Below are 20,065 nucleotides of genomic sequence, written 5' to 3' on the forward strand. Positions count from 1 at the left end.
GCTAGTTCAGTACTGTCCCTGGGAAACGTGTTAAAAAGTCTACTAGTCTGGGTGGGTCATTCATAGCGCCGAAGGCTGCTGAAAGGCCGATTGATATAAAGGTCTCGATGAGTCACTTTGAGTAACCCCTCTATTTTGACAGCACCACTAACTCCGTGATGAGACCTGGTGTCATGCCTGCCTAGAGTAGTTTCAAATGTGCTTTTACGGTCGCACAAGATTGCAAAAAGATTAGTAACACCCGTTTTTCCAAACGTTTACCAAAATAAGGTATCAGTTATATCGGGTGGACATTGCTCAAATTAACGTTCCCAGAGAAGTCTTTTGGGGTCTGGCATTAACCACCGCCTTGTGATTTTTGTAAAATGATAAGTACATAATAAACGTACTTCCATGGGATTTCAGCCGGCCCTCTCCATCGGTTGGTCTGCCCTTGCATTGTTCACATTTCCTTCCGCCCGTTAGAGCATACAGCAGGGGACAATAAGGCAGCCCACTCAGGCCTGTGGCCGTCGTCACTCTGACTAACGGCATTTTGCCTTTTCACAAGGTTACACATCTAAGCACAACGGAGCGCATCATCAGTGCCTGTGACTTCTCTGGAAATGTGTGCTTTTGGGAGCAAAACAATTCTTGCTTTTTGCCAAATTGTTTAAATATTGGCAAGAAAGCCACCTTTCACAACGATGGTTTATAAAAACCATGGCTAAACATTTATAACGGCCAAAGGATGTCAGCCACCGCCAGGCCGACTGGCTTTGAAAATGCTTATTTAATAACGGGGAATTCGAGGGTGATTTCCGAGCTCGTGAACTGTTCCAGTGCTGAAAGAGTTGTTAAATGACTGCAACAGCTCATGGCTTGAACGAGTCACAGTGAATTTGAAGGTTCCTGGACAGCAGTCAATAGTGAAGCGAAGCCACTCGGTATCCCAGCCCTGAGCTGGGTGCGTGCTGTGTGCAGTTGGTGGCTCGGGTGCCGCAGCTTGAGCCATAGTGCTCATTTAATTATAATCGGTATATGAGGTGTGTTAATGATTCTGACAAAAGTTGAATTCTTTTTTTCAACGTTTTCATATCTGTAGGGACTGGTGTATTTGGTATTCCTCTACTGCGATTATGCATGCTGTTTCTATGATGGCACTTTGCACGGTGGTATCTTTTCACCATTATTGAAAGGAATCTGCTACAGTTCGTTGAACTTTTGTAAGCTGTAATTACGATTGTTCTTTGCTATTTTTATAATATTTTATGTGGCCCTACATCGGAGTTCCGAATCATAAAATATAAATTGATTGATCCAAATTTCTGCCTTAAGTCATTTGTGCGAGCATATTATCCGCACGAATCTTTTCGCCAAAGAGGTAAATTCTACCAATAAAAGTCTTTCTTGGTTAGTTTATTCTAGGATAAAAAACAGAGGAATACATCTCCCACGAGTCTCATGTAGCATCACTGGCTGACAGTGGCAGAACGAGGTAATATGAAGTAGCATTTCAGGCTGCTCTCTGCGCCAGTGGGTTACTAGCAACAACCATCAAGTGGTTCTTTGAGCGTTGTTTAACCCTAGCCCCAAGTGACAAGAATTCCATGTCATTTAAGCATTCAGGAGGAAACGAATTACGAATAATTCGAGAGACTTGTAGGCGTAGACCTTTTAAGTACTACTGATTACCCCTAAATTAAGATTTTTTTTCTTTCAAAATCAGAGAAAACAGGCACTCTAGCAGAATTTGCTGCTGGAACAGGCGTGCTTGGAAACCGAGATATGCCCCGTCCAAAGGGTTTGTCGTGCAGAATTCATTCCAAAAAGAGCCCACGGTGTCCAGACGAGCGACCTGGTTGCCCCTTGGCACGGAAAGGGAGACGGGATATGGGTAGATTATCCGTGCCAGATCTCCGAGGGCACTAGAGTGCTTTGGCATTTTCGTGTGATTAACGCGCAGCCAGTGGTATTTTTTCAATCCAAAGCGTCCCATCCAGTCTCCCTGCTTTGTTCGAGCCCTGCATAATAGCCTTGGTAAGATCGGGGCTCCGTCCGGGTTCACAAAAGAAGAAAGATATATAGTTAAGGTTATGTTCAAAATACATCCGACGTTGTCTGCTTCTGCTGAGACAGGACAATATTGTTTAGATTGGCTGGCCTGCACAAAGGGGGCCCATATGTGCACCTTCCGGCTGGCATATGGGGGCTCAGGAACAAGCGTTACATGGGCAAGGTGGCACTTGTGCAAGTATCAAAGGTAAAGACATGTGAGAGGTAGCAGCCGTGTGTTGCAAGGGCAGAGTGGTGTGTGCATGTTACAAAAGGGCACCGAACACCAGCACATGGAAAATACTGCAAAAAGGCAGACCCTCCAATCACAGGCATACACTGGGAAGGCACTTCCATGGTCATGGAAAGTAGAAATTATCAGTAGTGGGAAGTCTTCCTCACAAATAGCAAGAGGACGTGAATTACTTTTGGAGGTGTCTCTGGAGGAGGAGAACTTTGAGGTCCCTTTTGAAGGCCTGGGAGGAGGCGGTGGTTCGAAACTTTTTTTTGTCCTCTCGCGGTTTGTAAATACAAAACATATTGCATTACAAATGCTATAGGTATCACATTTGCGAAAGTTATAACTATGAGCATTGTAAATGAAGAAGCTATTAATTTAGCTATTTTAAATAAAAGAAACATAAATAAAAACTTTGCCATTTACAATACCAATAGCTCAAACTTTCCTAATGCGAGACCTATTGCATTGCAAATGCTTGTTAATGACTGGGATAATCTTTTGCTGTGCTACAGGGCAGGTGGTACATCCTGCAAACAGTTGTCTTATAAGAGGGTCAGTTGCAAATACTTTGAAGACAAAGGAGTACATTGTTGGTTAAATCAGATGAGGCTGGTCCTAATCAAAAGGCTGCAGTAGACTGCAGAAATCCAAGTGTGAGGTATTTATGTTGAAAAGAATATGTAATCCACCGATAATACGCCTATCAATTACCATTTAAAGCCTGAGTATTCCTCTCTCCCAGGGAGAGCAAGGGTTTAGGATTTTAAATCCATATAAGGTGATAGACATTTACTGTATACAAGTCAGTTTATTTTGTTTAGAGAGAAGGTCATGGAGTTGTGGCTTATAAAGTGGCACTGAGGCATTTGCCCTTGTATAATGCACTTTAACAGCCAGTGGGGTGCTTTATTTGCTATTTTGCACGGGGATTGTTTGTTTAGTACACGCCCCTTTCCTAGCGCCGCTCTCAGCGTTCGGCCCCAGCGGTACCCGGAAGTGAGGCGGGACCGCATTGCACCGGGGTTGACGCTCTAGTCGGCAGATCACCCGAACGCATATAACGCTATGTGTCAGCGACCGCGCAGCGGACGCGCGCAGCGGGCGCGCCGTCTGCGCGCCGAAGGAGCGCCAAAGGAGGGCCCGTCTGTGCCCGTCCGTGTCCCGGACGGGCCCAGGGCAGGGCCCCCAAGGTGTTTTCCATCGCACCAGTCCCACGCTGCTCTGCGGTATACCCATGCAGACCTGATGGCTCTTAGATCCCGTGGCTGCGTGGAGAGTCATTCGTGGCTGGTGAGTGAAAGTCAGGGCAAAGTGTGTCCGGCTTGTAGTTACCATCTCCCCAAACTTGAGGTCCACTCTGTTCTAACCAGCCGGGATACCTGTAGGATCCGAGCGGCTCTTATCAATGCTAGGTCTCTAGTGAGACACGCTGCGGCTATTTTTGATATCCTTGGGGAGAATAGGCTTGACCTACTCTTCGTTACAGAGACCTGGATGAATGACTCATGCGCTCCCGTCGTTGAACTGGCAATCCCACGAGGGTTTAAGATCACTAGAGCGGATCGCCCCAGGGGCAGAGGGGGAGGGATCGCAGTGATCTACAGAGAGCATTGGACCCTTGTATGTGAACCCCTGGAAGGCTTTCATGAAGCAGAACTCCTGCACTTCAGCCTTGCTTTTAATTCTCACTGGACATTAGGTGGCTCGCTTGTGTACCGTCCTCCAGGCTATATTGGCAACTTCATTGGGGATCTTGAAGAAACCATCATACCCCGCACACTTCAGTTTGCAAATTATCTCCTTTTGGGGGATTTTAACATCCATATGGATATGGCGGATTGCAGTGAGGCAATTAGATTTGGAGAAACCCTATCAATGGCCCATCTTAAACAATGGGTGGAGACTCCAACGCATGCGGGGGGCCATGTCCTTGATCTAGTCTGTTCTAACTTTGACATTATAATGGAGCGTCCAGAATCCATGACCTGGACCGACCATGAACTGGTTAGATTTTCCTGGACATTGACTATCGGCTCTGGATTAATGCCAACTCAGTCCCAGGCTCATCAGCAACGTATTAATGTTGCATCCTTTTCTGAATTTCTCTCTAGCTGCCAGCCGACGCTGACTACTGAAATCAATGCAGCGATTGACGCTTTCAACACATGGATGGCTAGCGGCTCAGCAGTTTCTATGCAGAATAAACGAGTCTGCCGACCTCGCTTCTTGCCGTCTCAGCCCTGGTTTACCCATGGGCTACGGGAGCAGAAGTTGAAGTGTAAGAAACTGGAGAGGATTTGGAGGCTTGATTATTTGCCTGAGGCGAAGAAACGGCTGCGCTGCTCCCAAAAGGAGTACTACAATGAAATCAAGGTGGCCAAAAGTAATTACTATGCTGGACGCATTGAAAAAGCCAACAATAATAGCAAAGACATTTTTGCCATAGTCCAGAGTTTTCTCTCTCCTAGAGCTGCGTTACCTACACTACCTTCTTCCAATCAATGGTGCGATGAACTTTCAAATTTTTTCTCCGAAAAGATTTTGAAGATCCAGCAAGATCTCCAAACTGCCTTGAACAAGTCCCAGACATCCACTTCACTGCCTATATTGAAAGCTGTTTCATCGGAAGGTCTGTTTACTTCCTTTTCCCCAGCCTCTGAAATGGATGTTCTACCAATTCTGTCTGCCCTTAAATCCGGTTCGCCCTCCGACCCCTGCCCTGCCCTGCTAGAGTTCTGGGAGGAGTGTCGTCCATAGTTTGCCAGGAGGTAACTAGGATTGTTAACTTATCTCTTTGCTCGGCCTCTGTGCCTTTGAGTTGGAAGCAAGCCAAGCTCCTCCCGTTATTGAAGAAGTCCGGCCTGGACCCGGCTATGCCCTCTAGCTATCGGCCCATATCTCTTTTGCCAGCGTTGGCTAAGACATGTGAAAAGATTGTTTTTAGACAACTTGAAGGGTTTATTGAGTCTTCTCACGCGCTCCACCCTGCTCAATCGGGGTTTAGAGCGGCCTACAGCACCGAAACAGCATTAATTGAGGTTTCAGAGGCTATTCGGGAGTGCCTGGATGGAGGCGGCAGGGCGGTTCTGATTTTACTAGACCTCTCTGCCGCCTTCGATACGGTGCCCCATTCGTTGCTTCTGGCCAGACTGGGTGCTGTCGGTATTTCAGGCCGTGCTTTGGGTTGGTTGACCTCATTTTTGAAAGATAGATCACAGCAAGTGTGGGTCCCCCCTTATGCATCCAAGGCTAAGGAACTTACCACAGGAGTTCCGCAGGGGTCTACCTTAAGCCCCTTGCTTTTTAATGTTTATGTGACCCCTTTGGTCTATCTAGCTGAGCAGCTGGGTGCCAAAATAATGGCTTATGCTGATGATACCCAGCTGCTCTTCACTTGGCCCAAAAATTATTTAGACCCCTTGACCGTTCAGAGTTGCCTGTCGCAGGTTTTTCGCTGGTTGGCAATGGCCCAACTTAAATGTAATGAGGAGAAGACGGAGATCCTCCACTATGGATCTTTTCCGGATAATTTCAGGGAACAAATCTGGCCCTCCGACCTACCCTGTCCGAACTCATCAGGTGACCCTGTAAAGAACCTAGGTGTCTGGTTCGGACAGGATTTAAAGTTCGGGGAGCATATTAAGAAACTAACCGGTACCTGTTATGCCACCCTAAAGGCCCTCAGAAGGTTTTTCCCCCTCATTCCTGGCAAATCTAGAGAGACTGTGCTAAGAGCGTTGATTTTATCACGCTTAGATTATGCAAATGCACTCTTCAGTGGCCTACCTGATTATATGGTCCGTCGACTTCAGGTTATTCAAAACTCGGCAGTCAGATTGATGTTTCAACTACCCAGGAGATCTAGTGTTCGTGAACATCTGCGCAGCCTTCATTGGTTGCCTATTGCCAATCGTATTCTGTTTAAAATTCTGGTCCTGGCCTATCGGGCTATCAATCAGCAAGGCCCAGTATATTTACGGAATAGATTTGTTCTTTATGCTCCTAAACGGGCTCTCCGCTCTGCTAACCTTTGTCAGATGGTCCAGCCTAAGTTTAAGCTTGCTAGAACTGGAGGCAAATCCATCTCTGTTAAGGCTGCTAGAGTATGGAATGTTCTCCCTTTGGCCCTTCGCACTGCCTCCTCACTTTCGCAGTTCAAGAAGGGACTCAAAACATACTTGTTTAATATTACTCTGTAATCTCTCTCTTCGTTGTGTTAGTTGCCCCGCCTTTTTCTCATGTACTCACCGCGCCAGGATACTCCTGAGTAATAGAGCGCGCAATAAAAGGCTTTATAACATAACATAACATAACATAATACAAGTTTCGAAAAGTTTAAGAATGATAAAGTAGGAAAAGTGGTCTGCCTTAGAGCCAAGAAGAAAGACCAAATGGAACCCACCCAATGCCCAGAATTCATGGATGAAAAGCTTGGGCATTTCAACACATATCAAAGGAGTACAACCACAAATATATAATCAAAATCAAAGAGCAATTACACAAAGAATAAATATTCCGGTACAAACTAACTATAAGCGTGGAAAGAAAGTTTCATAGGATTTGATCACATTTGATACAAAATTCTGTATTGTACAAGAGATCAACTTAATAATCTTAAAGCCTTCTTCTGCCATACCAGTCATATTACGCATTCTTTATTTCACTCTTGTTGGAAAGTAGGTTATTGGTAGGGATAAGTATTTACCTACCACCAGCAACAATAAGGCCACCAACAAAATACAAGGTCCGGTAAAGATCTCAGCAAATGAGTACCTGCTTGGTAGCTGGCTGCAAGCAGTCAGGCTGACTTAGAAGACAACTATGTAGAGCATTTAAAAACACCAATACATTAAATGAGTAAGACACAACACACAATAAAACTCCCACAAAAATTTATAAAATTGGGTAATATTTTTATTTTTAAAATGACACCAAAATGACAAAAATCCAATGTAGGGGACCGGAGATACGAGTTTTTAAAGACAAACCACTTTATAGTGCCAAAATACACATTGCGATCCCTTGGAACATCTGGTTGGGCTTGACCGGGTCAAAGTCAAAGTTTGAAGCCAACTGAGATAGAGCCCTGGTCAGATACACTAAGTGGGAGGCCCCTGTTAAAAGGTTACCTTCACACCCTTGTCAAATCCTGGAAGTCTGGAGCTCCAGAGCTTTCAGCGGGATGAACCTCAAAAATCCAGGCTGGGTCGGAGTTGAAGATGGCTAGTTTGACTCTCAACATAGGGTCAATCAGCTTATGGAGCTTTTTCAGAAAAGTTCTCAAAACTTCTCAAAACTTCTGGAAGTCCTTCAAGAAGGTTTCCTTATAGTCTCAAAGTGCCCAAAAATGAATCCAAAGGTGTGGAATCTCCTAGATAGTCTCAGGGATATCTAGGCTACCATTCTCACAATGCACCTGGCCAAATTCTTAAAAGTCCACTGAATGTAATCCAGGCTCTTGGTGGAGATGATTCAGGTGGACTCTGGTTACCTGTAGCTTGCTGGGAGTCCACTCAAGTAATCCTTCTTGAAGCACGGCAAAGTCCTTAGGGCTCTGTTACCAGATTGTGCAGCAGGTGAATACTCAGAGTGCTGGTCCCGATTCCAGCAGGGTAGTTCTTCTTCTCCTTGTAGCTTCAGGCAACAGATCTGAGAAGCTATGCAGCTCTTATATATTTATTCAGTGTTCTGGAGCAACGAGCAGGGGGCACTTTTGTCCAATAAGATGAAGGATGCTATCCAAAGGCATGACACCTTCCTCCAAAGTGTGGCATTTTTTTGTCCCGCAAAGCACTGCACTTCCAAAATCCAACATGGATGAATTCTGTCCAGACGAGTAAGACCTCGCTAAAGCAACACACAGTGTGGCGCATTTCCATTAGCTCTCATCCTGACATATTTTAATTTCTGTCGTAAGCCTGCCACCTGGCTTTGGATACAGGATGTGTGGGTAGGTAGGTCTGGCATTCTTTTACTGTCCTCCTCTCTTTGAAGTCCATGTTTTATTACCCATCCCCCTGCCTGGCCTGGTTTTTGCAGCTGCAGAAGTCCCACCATCAGATAACTAGTGCTCTGGCCAGGCCACTTATTACTTATTCAAAGCAGCCTGGCTACGTCTGTTAGAGCTGACCAATCAGGGGAGACTGATAGAAAGCTGGATTTTGACTCACAGAAAAGAAAGGCTTCTAACTTATTTTCTGCATTAGTTGTGAGAAATTCAGTAGTGGCAAGTTGTTGAATTAATCCACACCAATCTTTTAAGTAATTGAATGACATTTACTCCTTTCCTAGCAATAGTTATACTTAACTAAATTATTGCAATGCTAGCCTATGGAGCTAAGTACCTACAATGTACCAAAACAGCGGATGACCTCAAGGAAGATCTCGCTGCAATCTCTCTCTCTCTGAAAAACCTACTGCCCACTCATAAAAAGGGCCATCTTTTGGACCCCATCTTCTCGAATATCCAAGAACTCTTCACTTCCTCTCCCCTACCTATCCCCTGGACTGATTACCATCTTATCCTCTTCAGTATCCCTATCACCAGTCAAACCAGGCCCAGCCTTCCACCCCAAGCGCCTTCGCGCCCCTGGAATAAACTCAACACTGATGCCTGGACCCACCAGCTCATAGCCTCCACTACTACCTTGAACCAAGATCCTTCTCTAGCAGACATCCAATTCCGAGATTGGACAGAATCGTCGCTGGACGTAGTTCTTCCCGCCAAACAGCTCCCTAGTAAGAGAAACTCATACAAATCCCCCTGGTTCACCTCGGAACTACGAGACCTCCGTAAAAAATGCAAAAAACTGGAACGTATCTGGAGAAAAGACTGGTCCCCCAACAACAAAGAAACCTATAAATCGACTATAAAACAATACAAAACTCTTATCAAAAAGACACAAGCCTCCTACTATGAACAGAAAATCTTGGCTGCATCCAACTCCTCCAGGGAAACCTATCGCGTGGTAAAAAGTCTCTTGAAAGTCCCTGAACCGCAGCCTGCCGCTGATCCCACCGGTGCCAGGTGTACTCAACTCGCGGAGTTTTTCTCAGCCAAAATTTTAAAAATCATAATGACTTTCCCCAGCACCCACCCCCCAACCGTCCCCCCAGATGGGCCCCTCGACCCAGACGCACCAACTCTGATAGCCTTCCTCCCCGTCTCTACTGAGAAGCTGATGGACACTCTCAACTGGGTGAAGAGTGAATCCCTAGACGACCCAGCCCCCATGAGCAAACTTAAGTTAGTAGCCCCGGCTATAGCTCCCCATCTCACGAGTCTGATAAATGCCTCCCTTTCCCGCGGCACAGTCCCCGCCAGCTGGAAAAGTGCAGTAGTGCGTGCACTCTTAAAAAAACCTCACCTAGACCCATTGGACCCTTCTAATTTCAGACCCATCTCCCTCCTGCCAGGAATCTGCAAAGTGGCTGAGAGAATTGTAAATGAACAACTTTCAACTTTCCTAGAGACTAACAACCTCCTTCGCCACTCACAGACAGGTTTCAGACCTGGACAGGGGACTGATACCGCCCTGCTGGCTGTGACTGAGGAAACAAGGTCCATTCTAGACGCAGGAGGATCAGTGGCAGTGATCCTCCTGGACTTGAGCGCAGCCTTCGACACGGTGAACCACACCATCCTTCTCCACCGCCTCCGAAAATCGGGCATTTCGAACACCGCTCTGGCGTGGTTAAAATCCTACCTGGAACACAGGACCTTCCTAGTGGCCGATAGTCACGGCCACTCTAAATCTTTTCCCTTGAATTGTGGAGTCCCTCAGGGCTCCTCCCTGAGTCCCACTCTTTTTAATGTCTACATGGCCCCTCTTGATGACATCGCCTCTCCATTCGGCATAAAAGTGGTCATGTACGCTGACGACACACAATTAGTCGTCTCCATCAACAGGCCGATCAATCAATGGATAATCTAGTCTCCTGCCTGCAAAACATCTCTGTATGGATGGGCGACTCCAGGCTCAAACTCAACGGAGATACATCTGAAATCATGCTTCTGGGCAACCCAAACAAACTCCCCAAAACCCTTGCCTGGCCAGCTAGCATGGGCACCCCTCCTATACCAAAACAAGAAATCAAAAGCCTAGGCTTCTGGCTAGACCAAGACCTCAGCTTCAGAGCCCAAGCAAGAAAAACAGCCGGCACTTGCTTTGGGCTCATGCGAGCAGCCCGTAAGATCCTACCGCTCATCCCCCCCCAATCCAGAAAAATTCTGATTCAGGGCCTCATCTTGTCTAGATTAGACTACGGAAACGCCTTATACCTAGGGGCACCTGTAGCGGTCATAAAAAAAACTGCAGCATACTCAGAACGCTGCTGCAAGACTACTGACTGGAACAAAATCCAGATGTTCAGCCAGACCCTCCCTCAAGGCTCTTCATTGGCTTCCCGTTCAAGAACGCATCTCCTTTAAAGCCTTGTGCATCTCCGATAAAATCCTACAAGGCAAAGGTCCACCAATACTGAGACCCCTCATCAAACCACACAAATCATCCCGACAGCTCAGATCGGACACCCTGTTTCTAGCAAGCGTCCCCAGAATAAGGAAAGCTTGTGCTGACGGTCGCCGCTTTTCTTATAATGCTTCCAAACTTTGGAACAGTTTACCCCTCAACATCCGCAAAGAAAACAATCTTCTTGCATTTCGCAGATTATTGAAAACCTGGCTGTTCCCCCAATACACCAGCCCCAGGAGTTCTGTCAAGCTTCATGTTAGCGCTGGGACGCCCAAGGGTAGCTACGCGCTTTAAAAATCCTAAATCAAATCAAATCAATGTGGACAAATGAAATAGGCAGTTTTTCCCACACCAGTGCATATAAACATCTTTTATAAGTTCCCTGCGTATAGTTACATGGTACCACACCCCCGGGACACCCAGGGGAGACCATAGGGGTGACTGATATGTAAACATAGGTAGATTATCACTTTTAGAGTGCCCATACCACCAACATCAAATTTGCAATGGATTTACTTTAAAAGACATTCTGCAAAGCAAGGCTGTCTTTAAAATTACAGCAGGCACCCAACAATGCACACATGCAAGTGCAGGAAATCTGCTGCACCTCTAAACTTCCATCCCCTATTATAAAGTAGGAACGTAAAGGTAGTTTGAACCCCCTGGCCCTATTATATACAAGGGACTTATAGGGTCTGTCAGTACCAATTGTGAGAACCTACGTTTAAAGACAGGCTGCAGGGCTGCCATAAAGAGGTCAGTGGGCATACAGAAGTGCACACATGCAAGTGCAGGAAATCTGCTAGGCCTCTAAATCTCCATGCCCTATTTTCTACTAGGAGCTTATAGAGAGATTGGATCCCCCTGGCCCTATTATATACCAGGGACTTACAGGGGTCTGTCATTGCCAATGGTAAGTGTACCCAATTACATGCACCTTTTTAATCAGAGCACTGGCCCTTGGCCTGGTTAGCAGAGCCCATGGCACAGTCAGAGTCAGTTACCACCAGTACCAGTCACCAAGAAATGGGAGTGAACTGGGAAAAAGGATTTCTTTCTAAGGACTCTCTACACTGATTGAGTTGTTAAACATTAAATCCAAATTTGTGTTGCAGAGGCAATTTACTATTGGTTAGCAAAGGTAATCTGCATAGAGTTCTAAAGCCAGTAAAAATATAGAGTCCAGCAAAAGGTTAAAAAATGTAGGGTAATCCCGTAGGAAAGGAAGATTTCCTACAAACTTTAACTCCTGCTCTAAAATGTTTTACAAATGTTGTGCTGTTTCTGAAATACGAGCTAATACTTTAGAAAAGAAAATCTAGTTACATGCACTGTTTATGATACATCCTATGGCAAGCTTTTTCTGACAACTGTTGATCAGGTATGTCATAATGAACAGTCAAATTATTTTGCCCCCTATCTTTTTCTGACAACTTGCAAACAAGAAACATAGTAGTGTGTTTTTATTTGCTTTTGTGGCTGAATCATAGCTATGATCACAGAGTACTCAAAGTTAAGCAGAAAATAATGAGACAGATTCACAAAGGGAATCCTAAATCTGCAATTACAGAAGTACTATTCCTCATGGGTGCATGCACCTAAGTTCACAATATTCACCCTACACAGTAGTAGCATGCAGTGGCAGCTCCTCCGCTAAGGTGGAGGAGCGTCTCCCCACTGCTCTCTGAGCAGTGCAGAAGGAAAAATGAAATGATAATAACACAAAATTTGTATCATTATATTTTTAGTATGGAGCCAGGATAGGGTGGGCGAGGTGGGGCTTGGCTGTTGTCAGAGGGAGGAAGAGTGGTTGGTGCACCATAAGTATGCCTGACAATTTGGCTTGCCGTCTGGGGCCGGCCAAACAGACATGCACACTTAGCCTTTCTCCACCTGGCTGTGTTGCACAGCCAGGTGGAGAATAGTCCCAGGCTCCCATGCACTGTCTGATAGGCAAACCAGACCGCTCAGACCAATCATGACGCTGCTGTCATGCTGGTGACAGCAGCGTCATGATTGGCTTAGACGAGTCTGGGAGACTGTGTGCTGTCAGGAGTCAGGAACTGATTAAGGACGGAGGAGAGGTGGTGCTGGCAGGTAAGTTGTCTTCTCTTTTTTTCCTAACCCCCGCCCCACTTTACTGTACCCGAGCAGCCGCCACTGGTCGAATGCCTGGGAAGCGGCGCCATTTATGCCTATTCTGGCTTATGACTCAGTAAGCCGTGTGATATTTTATCAAAGGCTGACTTTACCTCTGCTTACTTGCACCACAAAGTAAACTATTACACTCTGAGGTAAAGCAGCCCAATTTGCAAGTGCACATTTTTTCCTGTTTTCTTTTTTTTTCTCCATGAGGAAACTGTTTTTCCCCATGCCGAAAACCCTTCCCTGGGACAACACAAAGTATGAGGGTGATCCACCTCCCTTCTCACTCTTTGAGGTGTGTTAGACCTGCCTGCAAATCTACAACAATCTACGAGATAGAAAGGGGTCAGAGAGCAGGTTGTGGCTGCCAACAACTCACTAGTTTTTGGGCCTTCACAACCTTATAAGGCAAACCACACCTTGATTATCTAGGTCCACACCACCCCTCTCCTGGGATTTGCTACTGCATCATTGTGCATAATCTTGGTTGCACAATAGTAAAGCCATTCATGTCTGGCAGGTTTCCTTTTGTGGATAGATTGTTGATGTAAATAGAAGCGTTTGTGCCTTGTTTAGTGCTACAAATGGGTTTGCAAATCGGGTATGATGTTACCGTGAGGGCGATGCACGAGCTACAGTTTTCTGTACACCATTTTTAAAATAGAGTAGTATTCGCAATTTGATATTCCACAGAATACAATTTTTTTTTATATGTTTACTTATGGTAGTTACTTGAAGGGCATTAAACAAGATACACCTTGTCAAATTCAGAAGCGGAAGCAAAGGGCAGAAAAATAAAACGTTGCTAATTTTACGATGCTTAGAAAGAAAAGATTTATTAAAATAAAGGCAAGGTCATAGAGCTGGTATGTCGGACACCAAGAATGGTCAGGCATCAAACTGCCCACATGTGGCAGCTTCACGCTTGGAGAACTAAGCAAGCATGGCTAATGGCAGCAAGCGTCCGAGATGGGATTAATCTAACAATTATGTCATAATCGCCAGGTGCCAGTTAAACATGTGGCCAATGTTAATTGCTTTAAATATGTCATCAATGCAGCATGTTAATCACAGTTATGTAGAAAGGCTCAGACCATGCATAATCAAATAAGCCCTCGATAATAAACAAATATGATTTTGGGGTCAATAACACAAAGTTCAGTAATCCATGCTCTGGCTCGTTGTTGAAACCAAACTACCCTTACTAAAAAAGTTGGTATTTTGACGTTGTTATTGTAAAAAGGACCGCAGCGAAACTGTTATCTGTGTTTTGTTTTAGCACAAATAGACAAACTTTCAGGTAGATTCATGAAGCCAAAATCGGCTCGCAAAGGGCCAGATTCTGAGAATCTGGCCCTTTGCGAGCGCTATTTTTGCATTTGGGATTCATCATCCCAAATGCAAAAATCACAATTATAGAAATCGCTCAATTGCGAAGAATCACATTTAAGGAATTTCAATAAAAATTTCCTTAAATGCTATTCATGAACCTTTTTAAAATTGCGAATTCGCAATATGGGGCCGCTATTTACCGCGAAGTGTAACTTCGTGGTAAATAGCGAAAACTTAGAAAAATGCACTTTAGTGCATTTTTCTAAGTTGTATGTTACACACACACATGTCCTTTGGACATGTGTGTGCGCAACACCTGTGTACATTTGCATTTTAGGGGTGCTACAGGGTGTCCTTTGGACACCCTGGCACCCTTGAAATCGCTTCCTTATTTGCGATTCGCTAATTGCTAATCGCAAATAAGGAATGACTCCCCATTCATTCCTATGGGCCTTGAGGCCCATAGGAATGAATGGGAAAGCCATTCCTTATTTGCGATTCGCAATTAGCGAATCGCAAATAAGGAAGCAGTAGAAATCGCAAAATAAATTGCGATTTCTACATGCATCCCGTTTTGCGAGTCATTAATAGCGATTCCTTAATAATCGCTATTAAGGACTCGCAAAAGAGGACTTTGATGAATCTGGGGGTTTGTTTCCATCGTTAAATAATGTATACCTCTATTGTGAAGTTAAAAGTGCTTGTTGTTTTGTCGTTTTTTTCGTGACCATAGTGTACAGCTTGTTCGCTCTATTTGACCATTGTTTCCAACTAGGACTCCACTGTTTTACTAAGGTTAGCCAGACCCCTGACTAGAATTTATGAACTAGGACCTTCCTAAACCTATTTTAGCTCACTTTTTTCACATCATTACACTACTCACCCCAGTCTATACACGCTCACGCACCTTAGGGCTTTATCAAAAAGAACGCGGCCAAAGAGCCCCTTTGCGGGTGCCTGGCGGGCATTGCAGCCCCGGCCCAACGAGGAGCACGCCCAAATGATGAAGCATGACACCTCTAGGGTGTGTGAGGGCACTTTCTCCAAAGGGAGGTTATTCCACAGACCTGAACACTTTTACACTCCCAAGTAACTTCACTCCCTCTATATACAAACTTGTTGTTTTGTCGCCTTGTTTACAGAAGATACTTCATTCGTGCACATCAAGTATGCAAATATGCGCATTAATATACTGAAAGCTATTTTAGTACCAACAATGTGTTTAAACGAGCATTTAGATTTAACATTAATCTAAGGTTAGTTGAAAATATTGTGCAAATTAGTACGTTAAATCAAGCCATGAATGTATATTAAGTCAAGCCGGCCTCAAATTTGACAAAATAGCATCGAGCCAGGCTAACTAATGCAGGCATTCGCTTCCATCCACACAATTAATGATTTGCCAAAATTGCCAGGTTATTTTAAGTAAAGAAAACATCAGTTGATTAAGCATTCATTGATTACCACTTCAAGAACTGCCTGCTGCAATGATGAAGTCCATTAGATACAAAATGGCATCTCAATGTTGTCCTGAAGCTCTCCTTGCTCGTCCTTGAGGTGTCTGGAGGACAGTGATAGATGATGCTGATGGTAGTGATTTATGTAGCTTTCATGGTAGCATGTGCCCAACTTTTCTTCATGTTCTTGGAACCCATCCTGTGCCTCAGTAGCTTACCTAGCTGATCACCCTTTTATGCGTTCATTGCCATCCACCCACCAGGGGTATGACCATTCCCTTGAGGATTGAATTGTGGCCCTACCTTAAGTCCTCTCTCCGGGTTTGTCGCTGACAGATTCTTGAAGCCTACATCAGTGCTCAAATTTTGCCTTGATCATTCAGTGCTAAATTTGTAAATTTTGTAATATAAATCATACAGGTAATAATTCACAACCTATCCAGCATCAGTTGACATTTGAGATTGAGCACTGTAGCTGTGTTATACCTCTAGATGGACAATCTGTTAAGTGCCTGAGATCAACAAACAGGTAATTGTACATTGTCAGTAATAATCAGAGTCATGGTTTGGCTTGCACCACAGTAACACTGCGAACTAATGAAACAATTAAAGATTGAAATTTGGCGAGTGATTCAAGAAAATATTGGTTGTCCACCTTAGTCCATCAGCAACCTCTAAATCTCATCTCTCTTTTATTGCAGGTACCATCTCGGTGAATAGCAAGCGCACACCATTCATGGCTAGTGGAGAGAGTGAGATCCTTGATCTAGAGGGTGATATGTACCTTGGGGGCCTCCCAGAGGACCGAGGAGCCCTGATCCTACCCACAGAGTTGTGGACGGCCATGCTCAACTATGGCTACGTTGGCTGCATCCGGGACCTCTTCATTGATGGGCGAAGCAAGAATATCCGGCAGCTGGCAGAGGCACAGAACGCAGCAGGCGTGAAGTCGTCCTGTTCACGACTCAGCTCCAAACAGTGTGACAGCTACCCCTGCAAAAACAATGCTGTCTGCAAGGATGGCTGGAACCGATTTGTCTGTGACTGTACTGGCACTGGATTCTGGGGCAGAACTTGCGAAAGAGGTAAGTGTTGATGCAACCATTGTATCTACTTTTTTTTATTTCTCGTCATGCATTTTTGATGTCACGTGCACCATGCATTTGGTCTATTGCCCGAATACAAGACCCTTCAAACATGAACCATTTTGGATCAAGCGTTAACGTGCCATATGGGCGTGTTATAGCATCATAGTAGGCTCGACAAAGTCTAACGAGACTGCCGGCATTCTGTTTTTGTTAAATAATGTGGTCATTGAGGAGCCACTGCTAGAAAGGGGTTTCCCAGCTTTGAACAATGACTGTCTGTTGTATGACTGCTTGGCAGTAAATTGCATAATGAAATGCACTTTTGAGTTTATTCAAACTTTCTACCCTGTTATGACTTCTTGAATATTGGAAGTGATCCAGTATTGGATGTACAAACTTAGCAACAGTAGCAGTGTTCGATAACTGATATACAGATAGTGGTAGTGTTTTAGTTTTAGATGTATGCACTGAGAAAGAGTGAGAGCTCTCCATTGTTAAATAAACCAACTAACAATTTGTTTTGAGAGGCATTGCAGCTTCTCATTTCAAATAAATGTCCATTAGGTAAATGCCGCATAGCAGCGCCTATAAAACTGAAAGCAGCAACATTTTCTGCATAAAGTTAAGTTTGTCTACCTTGAATGAGTGGTTGATAAGTGGAATCCTTGATGCTGTGAAAGCAGCCTCCGATGCACATGTATGCATAACCCTACTCCAAGATGCATAGATCTGAAAGGTCTAGGCCTTCAACCGTAGTCCATTGCCCTAAACTACACTAATGGTCGTCAAGACACACGGATGTGACAGGCGTAAGCTCTAGTCAGCATCTGCCTCACCAATTACACAGACCATATGTAAAGAGGCCTAGAACAGCAGAGCTATCTTTCTGGTCAGCTGGGTTTTACCATGTCTGGCCTAAGGGTCAGCACTAAGCTTCATTCTACTGGGTTCTTGCAGACTATGAACTCAGAGAGAAGTGTAATAATGGAGTGGGAAGAAGCAGTTTATTCCAGAAGAAAACAACACACCATCAAGTACTCTCCGCAGCAAAGCAACTGTCGGCCCATTACACTCACATTAGATAGTCCCCAACATTACCTAATGATATCACTAAAAAGTGAATACACGCTTTACTCCCCAAAGCCCAACAGCAGCAGTGAGTGAATAACACAATATCACACATGTTCTGATAGCAAAAAAAATATAAAAAAACCACAGAAGACATCCACCACCACGCACATGCAGGTTGCAACATTTTTTAATTTGCTCTATTTTTCTTCAGAAGAGCAATGAACTACAGATAGAGGATGGCCTATCTATTGCCACCCAAGGACAATGTCTTTCTTTTCCAACTGGACATAACTTTGTGCAGGTTCCCTTCCCTTTGAAAAAAAAACAAGCATTTGCAATGCAATAGGTCTCGCATTTACGAGTGTTTGAGCTATTGTCATTGTAAATCAATCAATCAATCAAAGCATTTATAAAGCGCACTACTCACCCGGGGGGTCTCAAGGCGCTGGGGGAGGGGAAATGACAATGTCTTTTATATATGTGTTGTTTTGAAAACAGATAAATAAAATGCATTGTCATTTTCAATGCCAATAGCCTAAAATCTTGCAAATTTGAGACCTATTGCATTGCAAATGTTTTTTTCGTAAAAGCACCATGCCGCGCTTAAACGTTAATGGCCAATGCTTCCCTTTCTTTGGACAAGCTGCATCTAAAGAAAGGGGCACGGCCACCATTAAAGTGAAAGTGCGATATGGGGGGCTTAACTAAAAAAAGCATCTGTTTGTCAAGTTGACAAACAAATGCTTTTTTTGGTGAATGCGGCCCAAGCTGCGGTTTCACTTTAATAGCGGCCGCGCACCTTTCTTTGAACACGGCTCGTCTAAAGAAAGGGGTTTCATGAACGGGAAAGAGGGGCATGGTGCGCTTGAAAACAAAAAGAAAATGATGAAATAGAAGAACAAAACATGCAGCCAGGTTCAGTGCCACAAATAAACCAATTGTGCGGTTCCCATTGTATCAGCATGACATGCCATGCCATGACGGAAAAAATAAATATTGTGGGAGAGCATGTCCTGGCTGCAACTTCAGGCATGTTAAAAACATTTAACAAAATAGTGCTCAGAGGCTGTAATTAAAGCCTACAGAGTAACAACCCATATAGCAGGAGGTGTCTTCATTGGAGGGTACAAAATGAGACAAGGCGGTACTGAGGAGGGACTACTAAGCCTATTGACTAATGAAAAGCCCCCGTTTACAAAGGACAATGACACAAGCCAATGAAAAATATGGACGGAGAGTGGGCAGAGCTTCAAGTTCATACCTGAATACACCATGCCTCGCAGAGCACCGCATGCAATGCCCGCGCTCGACCTAAAAATGGGGATCACTGACAGATTATCGACAGTCAAAATATCGAGATGACAAAATATCGAGGTAAAAATATCGACTGCAAGAATATCGACTTCCTATCTTCAAACAGGTAAGTACAAAAATATCGACTTCAAAATATCGAGTGTAAAAAATATAGACTGTCAAAATATCGAATTTTTTAAATGTCTTAAAATATAATAATAAATATAATTAATTTCAACTTATATAAAATACTTAAATAAACGTAAAATTAAGAAATAATTAATGTAACTTAAAACATTTTTTTATTTTTAATACACATATATATATATATATACATATTATTAACAAAATATATACAATATTTTTACCGTAGGATAGCGAGAGGTTTAAATTTACTGTAACGACTCCAGTGAGTGCAACAGTAGGGAAAACATTGGATAGCGTAAGGGTAAAAATAACTATTCCCACTCCAGAGAGTGCAACAGTAGGGAAAGCGTTGGATAGTGTAGGGGTAAAAATTACTATTCCTACTCCAGAGAGTGCAACAGTCGAGAAAGCGTTGGATAGCGTAGGGATAAAAATTACTATTCCCACTCCAGTGAGTGCAACAGTAGGGAAAGCTTTGGGTAGCGTAGGGGTTACAATTAATATTCCAACTCCAGAGAGTGGAACAGTAGGGAAAGTGTTGGATAGCGTAGGGGTAAAAATTACTATTCCCACTCCAGAGAGTGCAACAGTAGGGAAAGCGTTGGATAGCGTAGGGGTAACAATTACTATTCCCACTCCAGAGAGTGCAACATTAGGGAAAGCGTTGGATAGCGTAGGGGTAAAAATTACTATTCCCACTCCAGAGAGTGCAACAGTAGGGAAAGCGTTGGATAGCGTAGGGGTAAAAATTACTATTCCCACTCCACAGAGTGCAACAGTAGG

The 20,065-nt window shown here is 44.2% G+C and overlaps 1 protein-coding gene across 11 annotated transcripts in view; it reads left to right on the forward strand.

The window, feature by feature from the left end:
• Positions 1 to 20,065, forward strand: part of NRXN3 (neurexin 3) — a 2,205,897-nt gene that overhangs the window by 563,437 nt on the left and 1,622,395 nt on the right. For all 11 annotated transcript variants that reach the window (XM_078659992.1, XM_078659991.1, XM_078659982.1 and 8 more), the window contains one exon: positions 16,385 to 16,768. In XM_078659992.1, coding sequence (XP_078516118.1) covers positions 16,385 to 16,768 — 384 coding nt within the window. The remainder of the gene's footprint in view (positions 1 to 16,384; positions 16,769 to 20,065) is intronic.

Source organism: Lissotriton helveticus, chromosome 9, assembly GCF_964261635.1.
Source record: "Lissotriton helveticus chromosome 9, aLisHel1.1, whole genome shotgun sequence".
In the NCBI taxonomy this organism is placed as follows: Eukaryota; Metazoa; Chordata; class Amphibia; order Caudata; family Salamandridae; genus Lissotriton; species Lissotriton helveticus.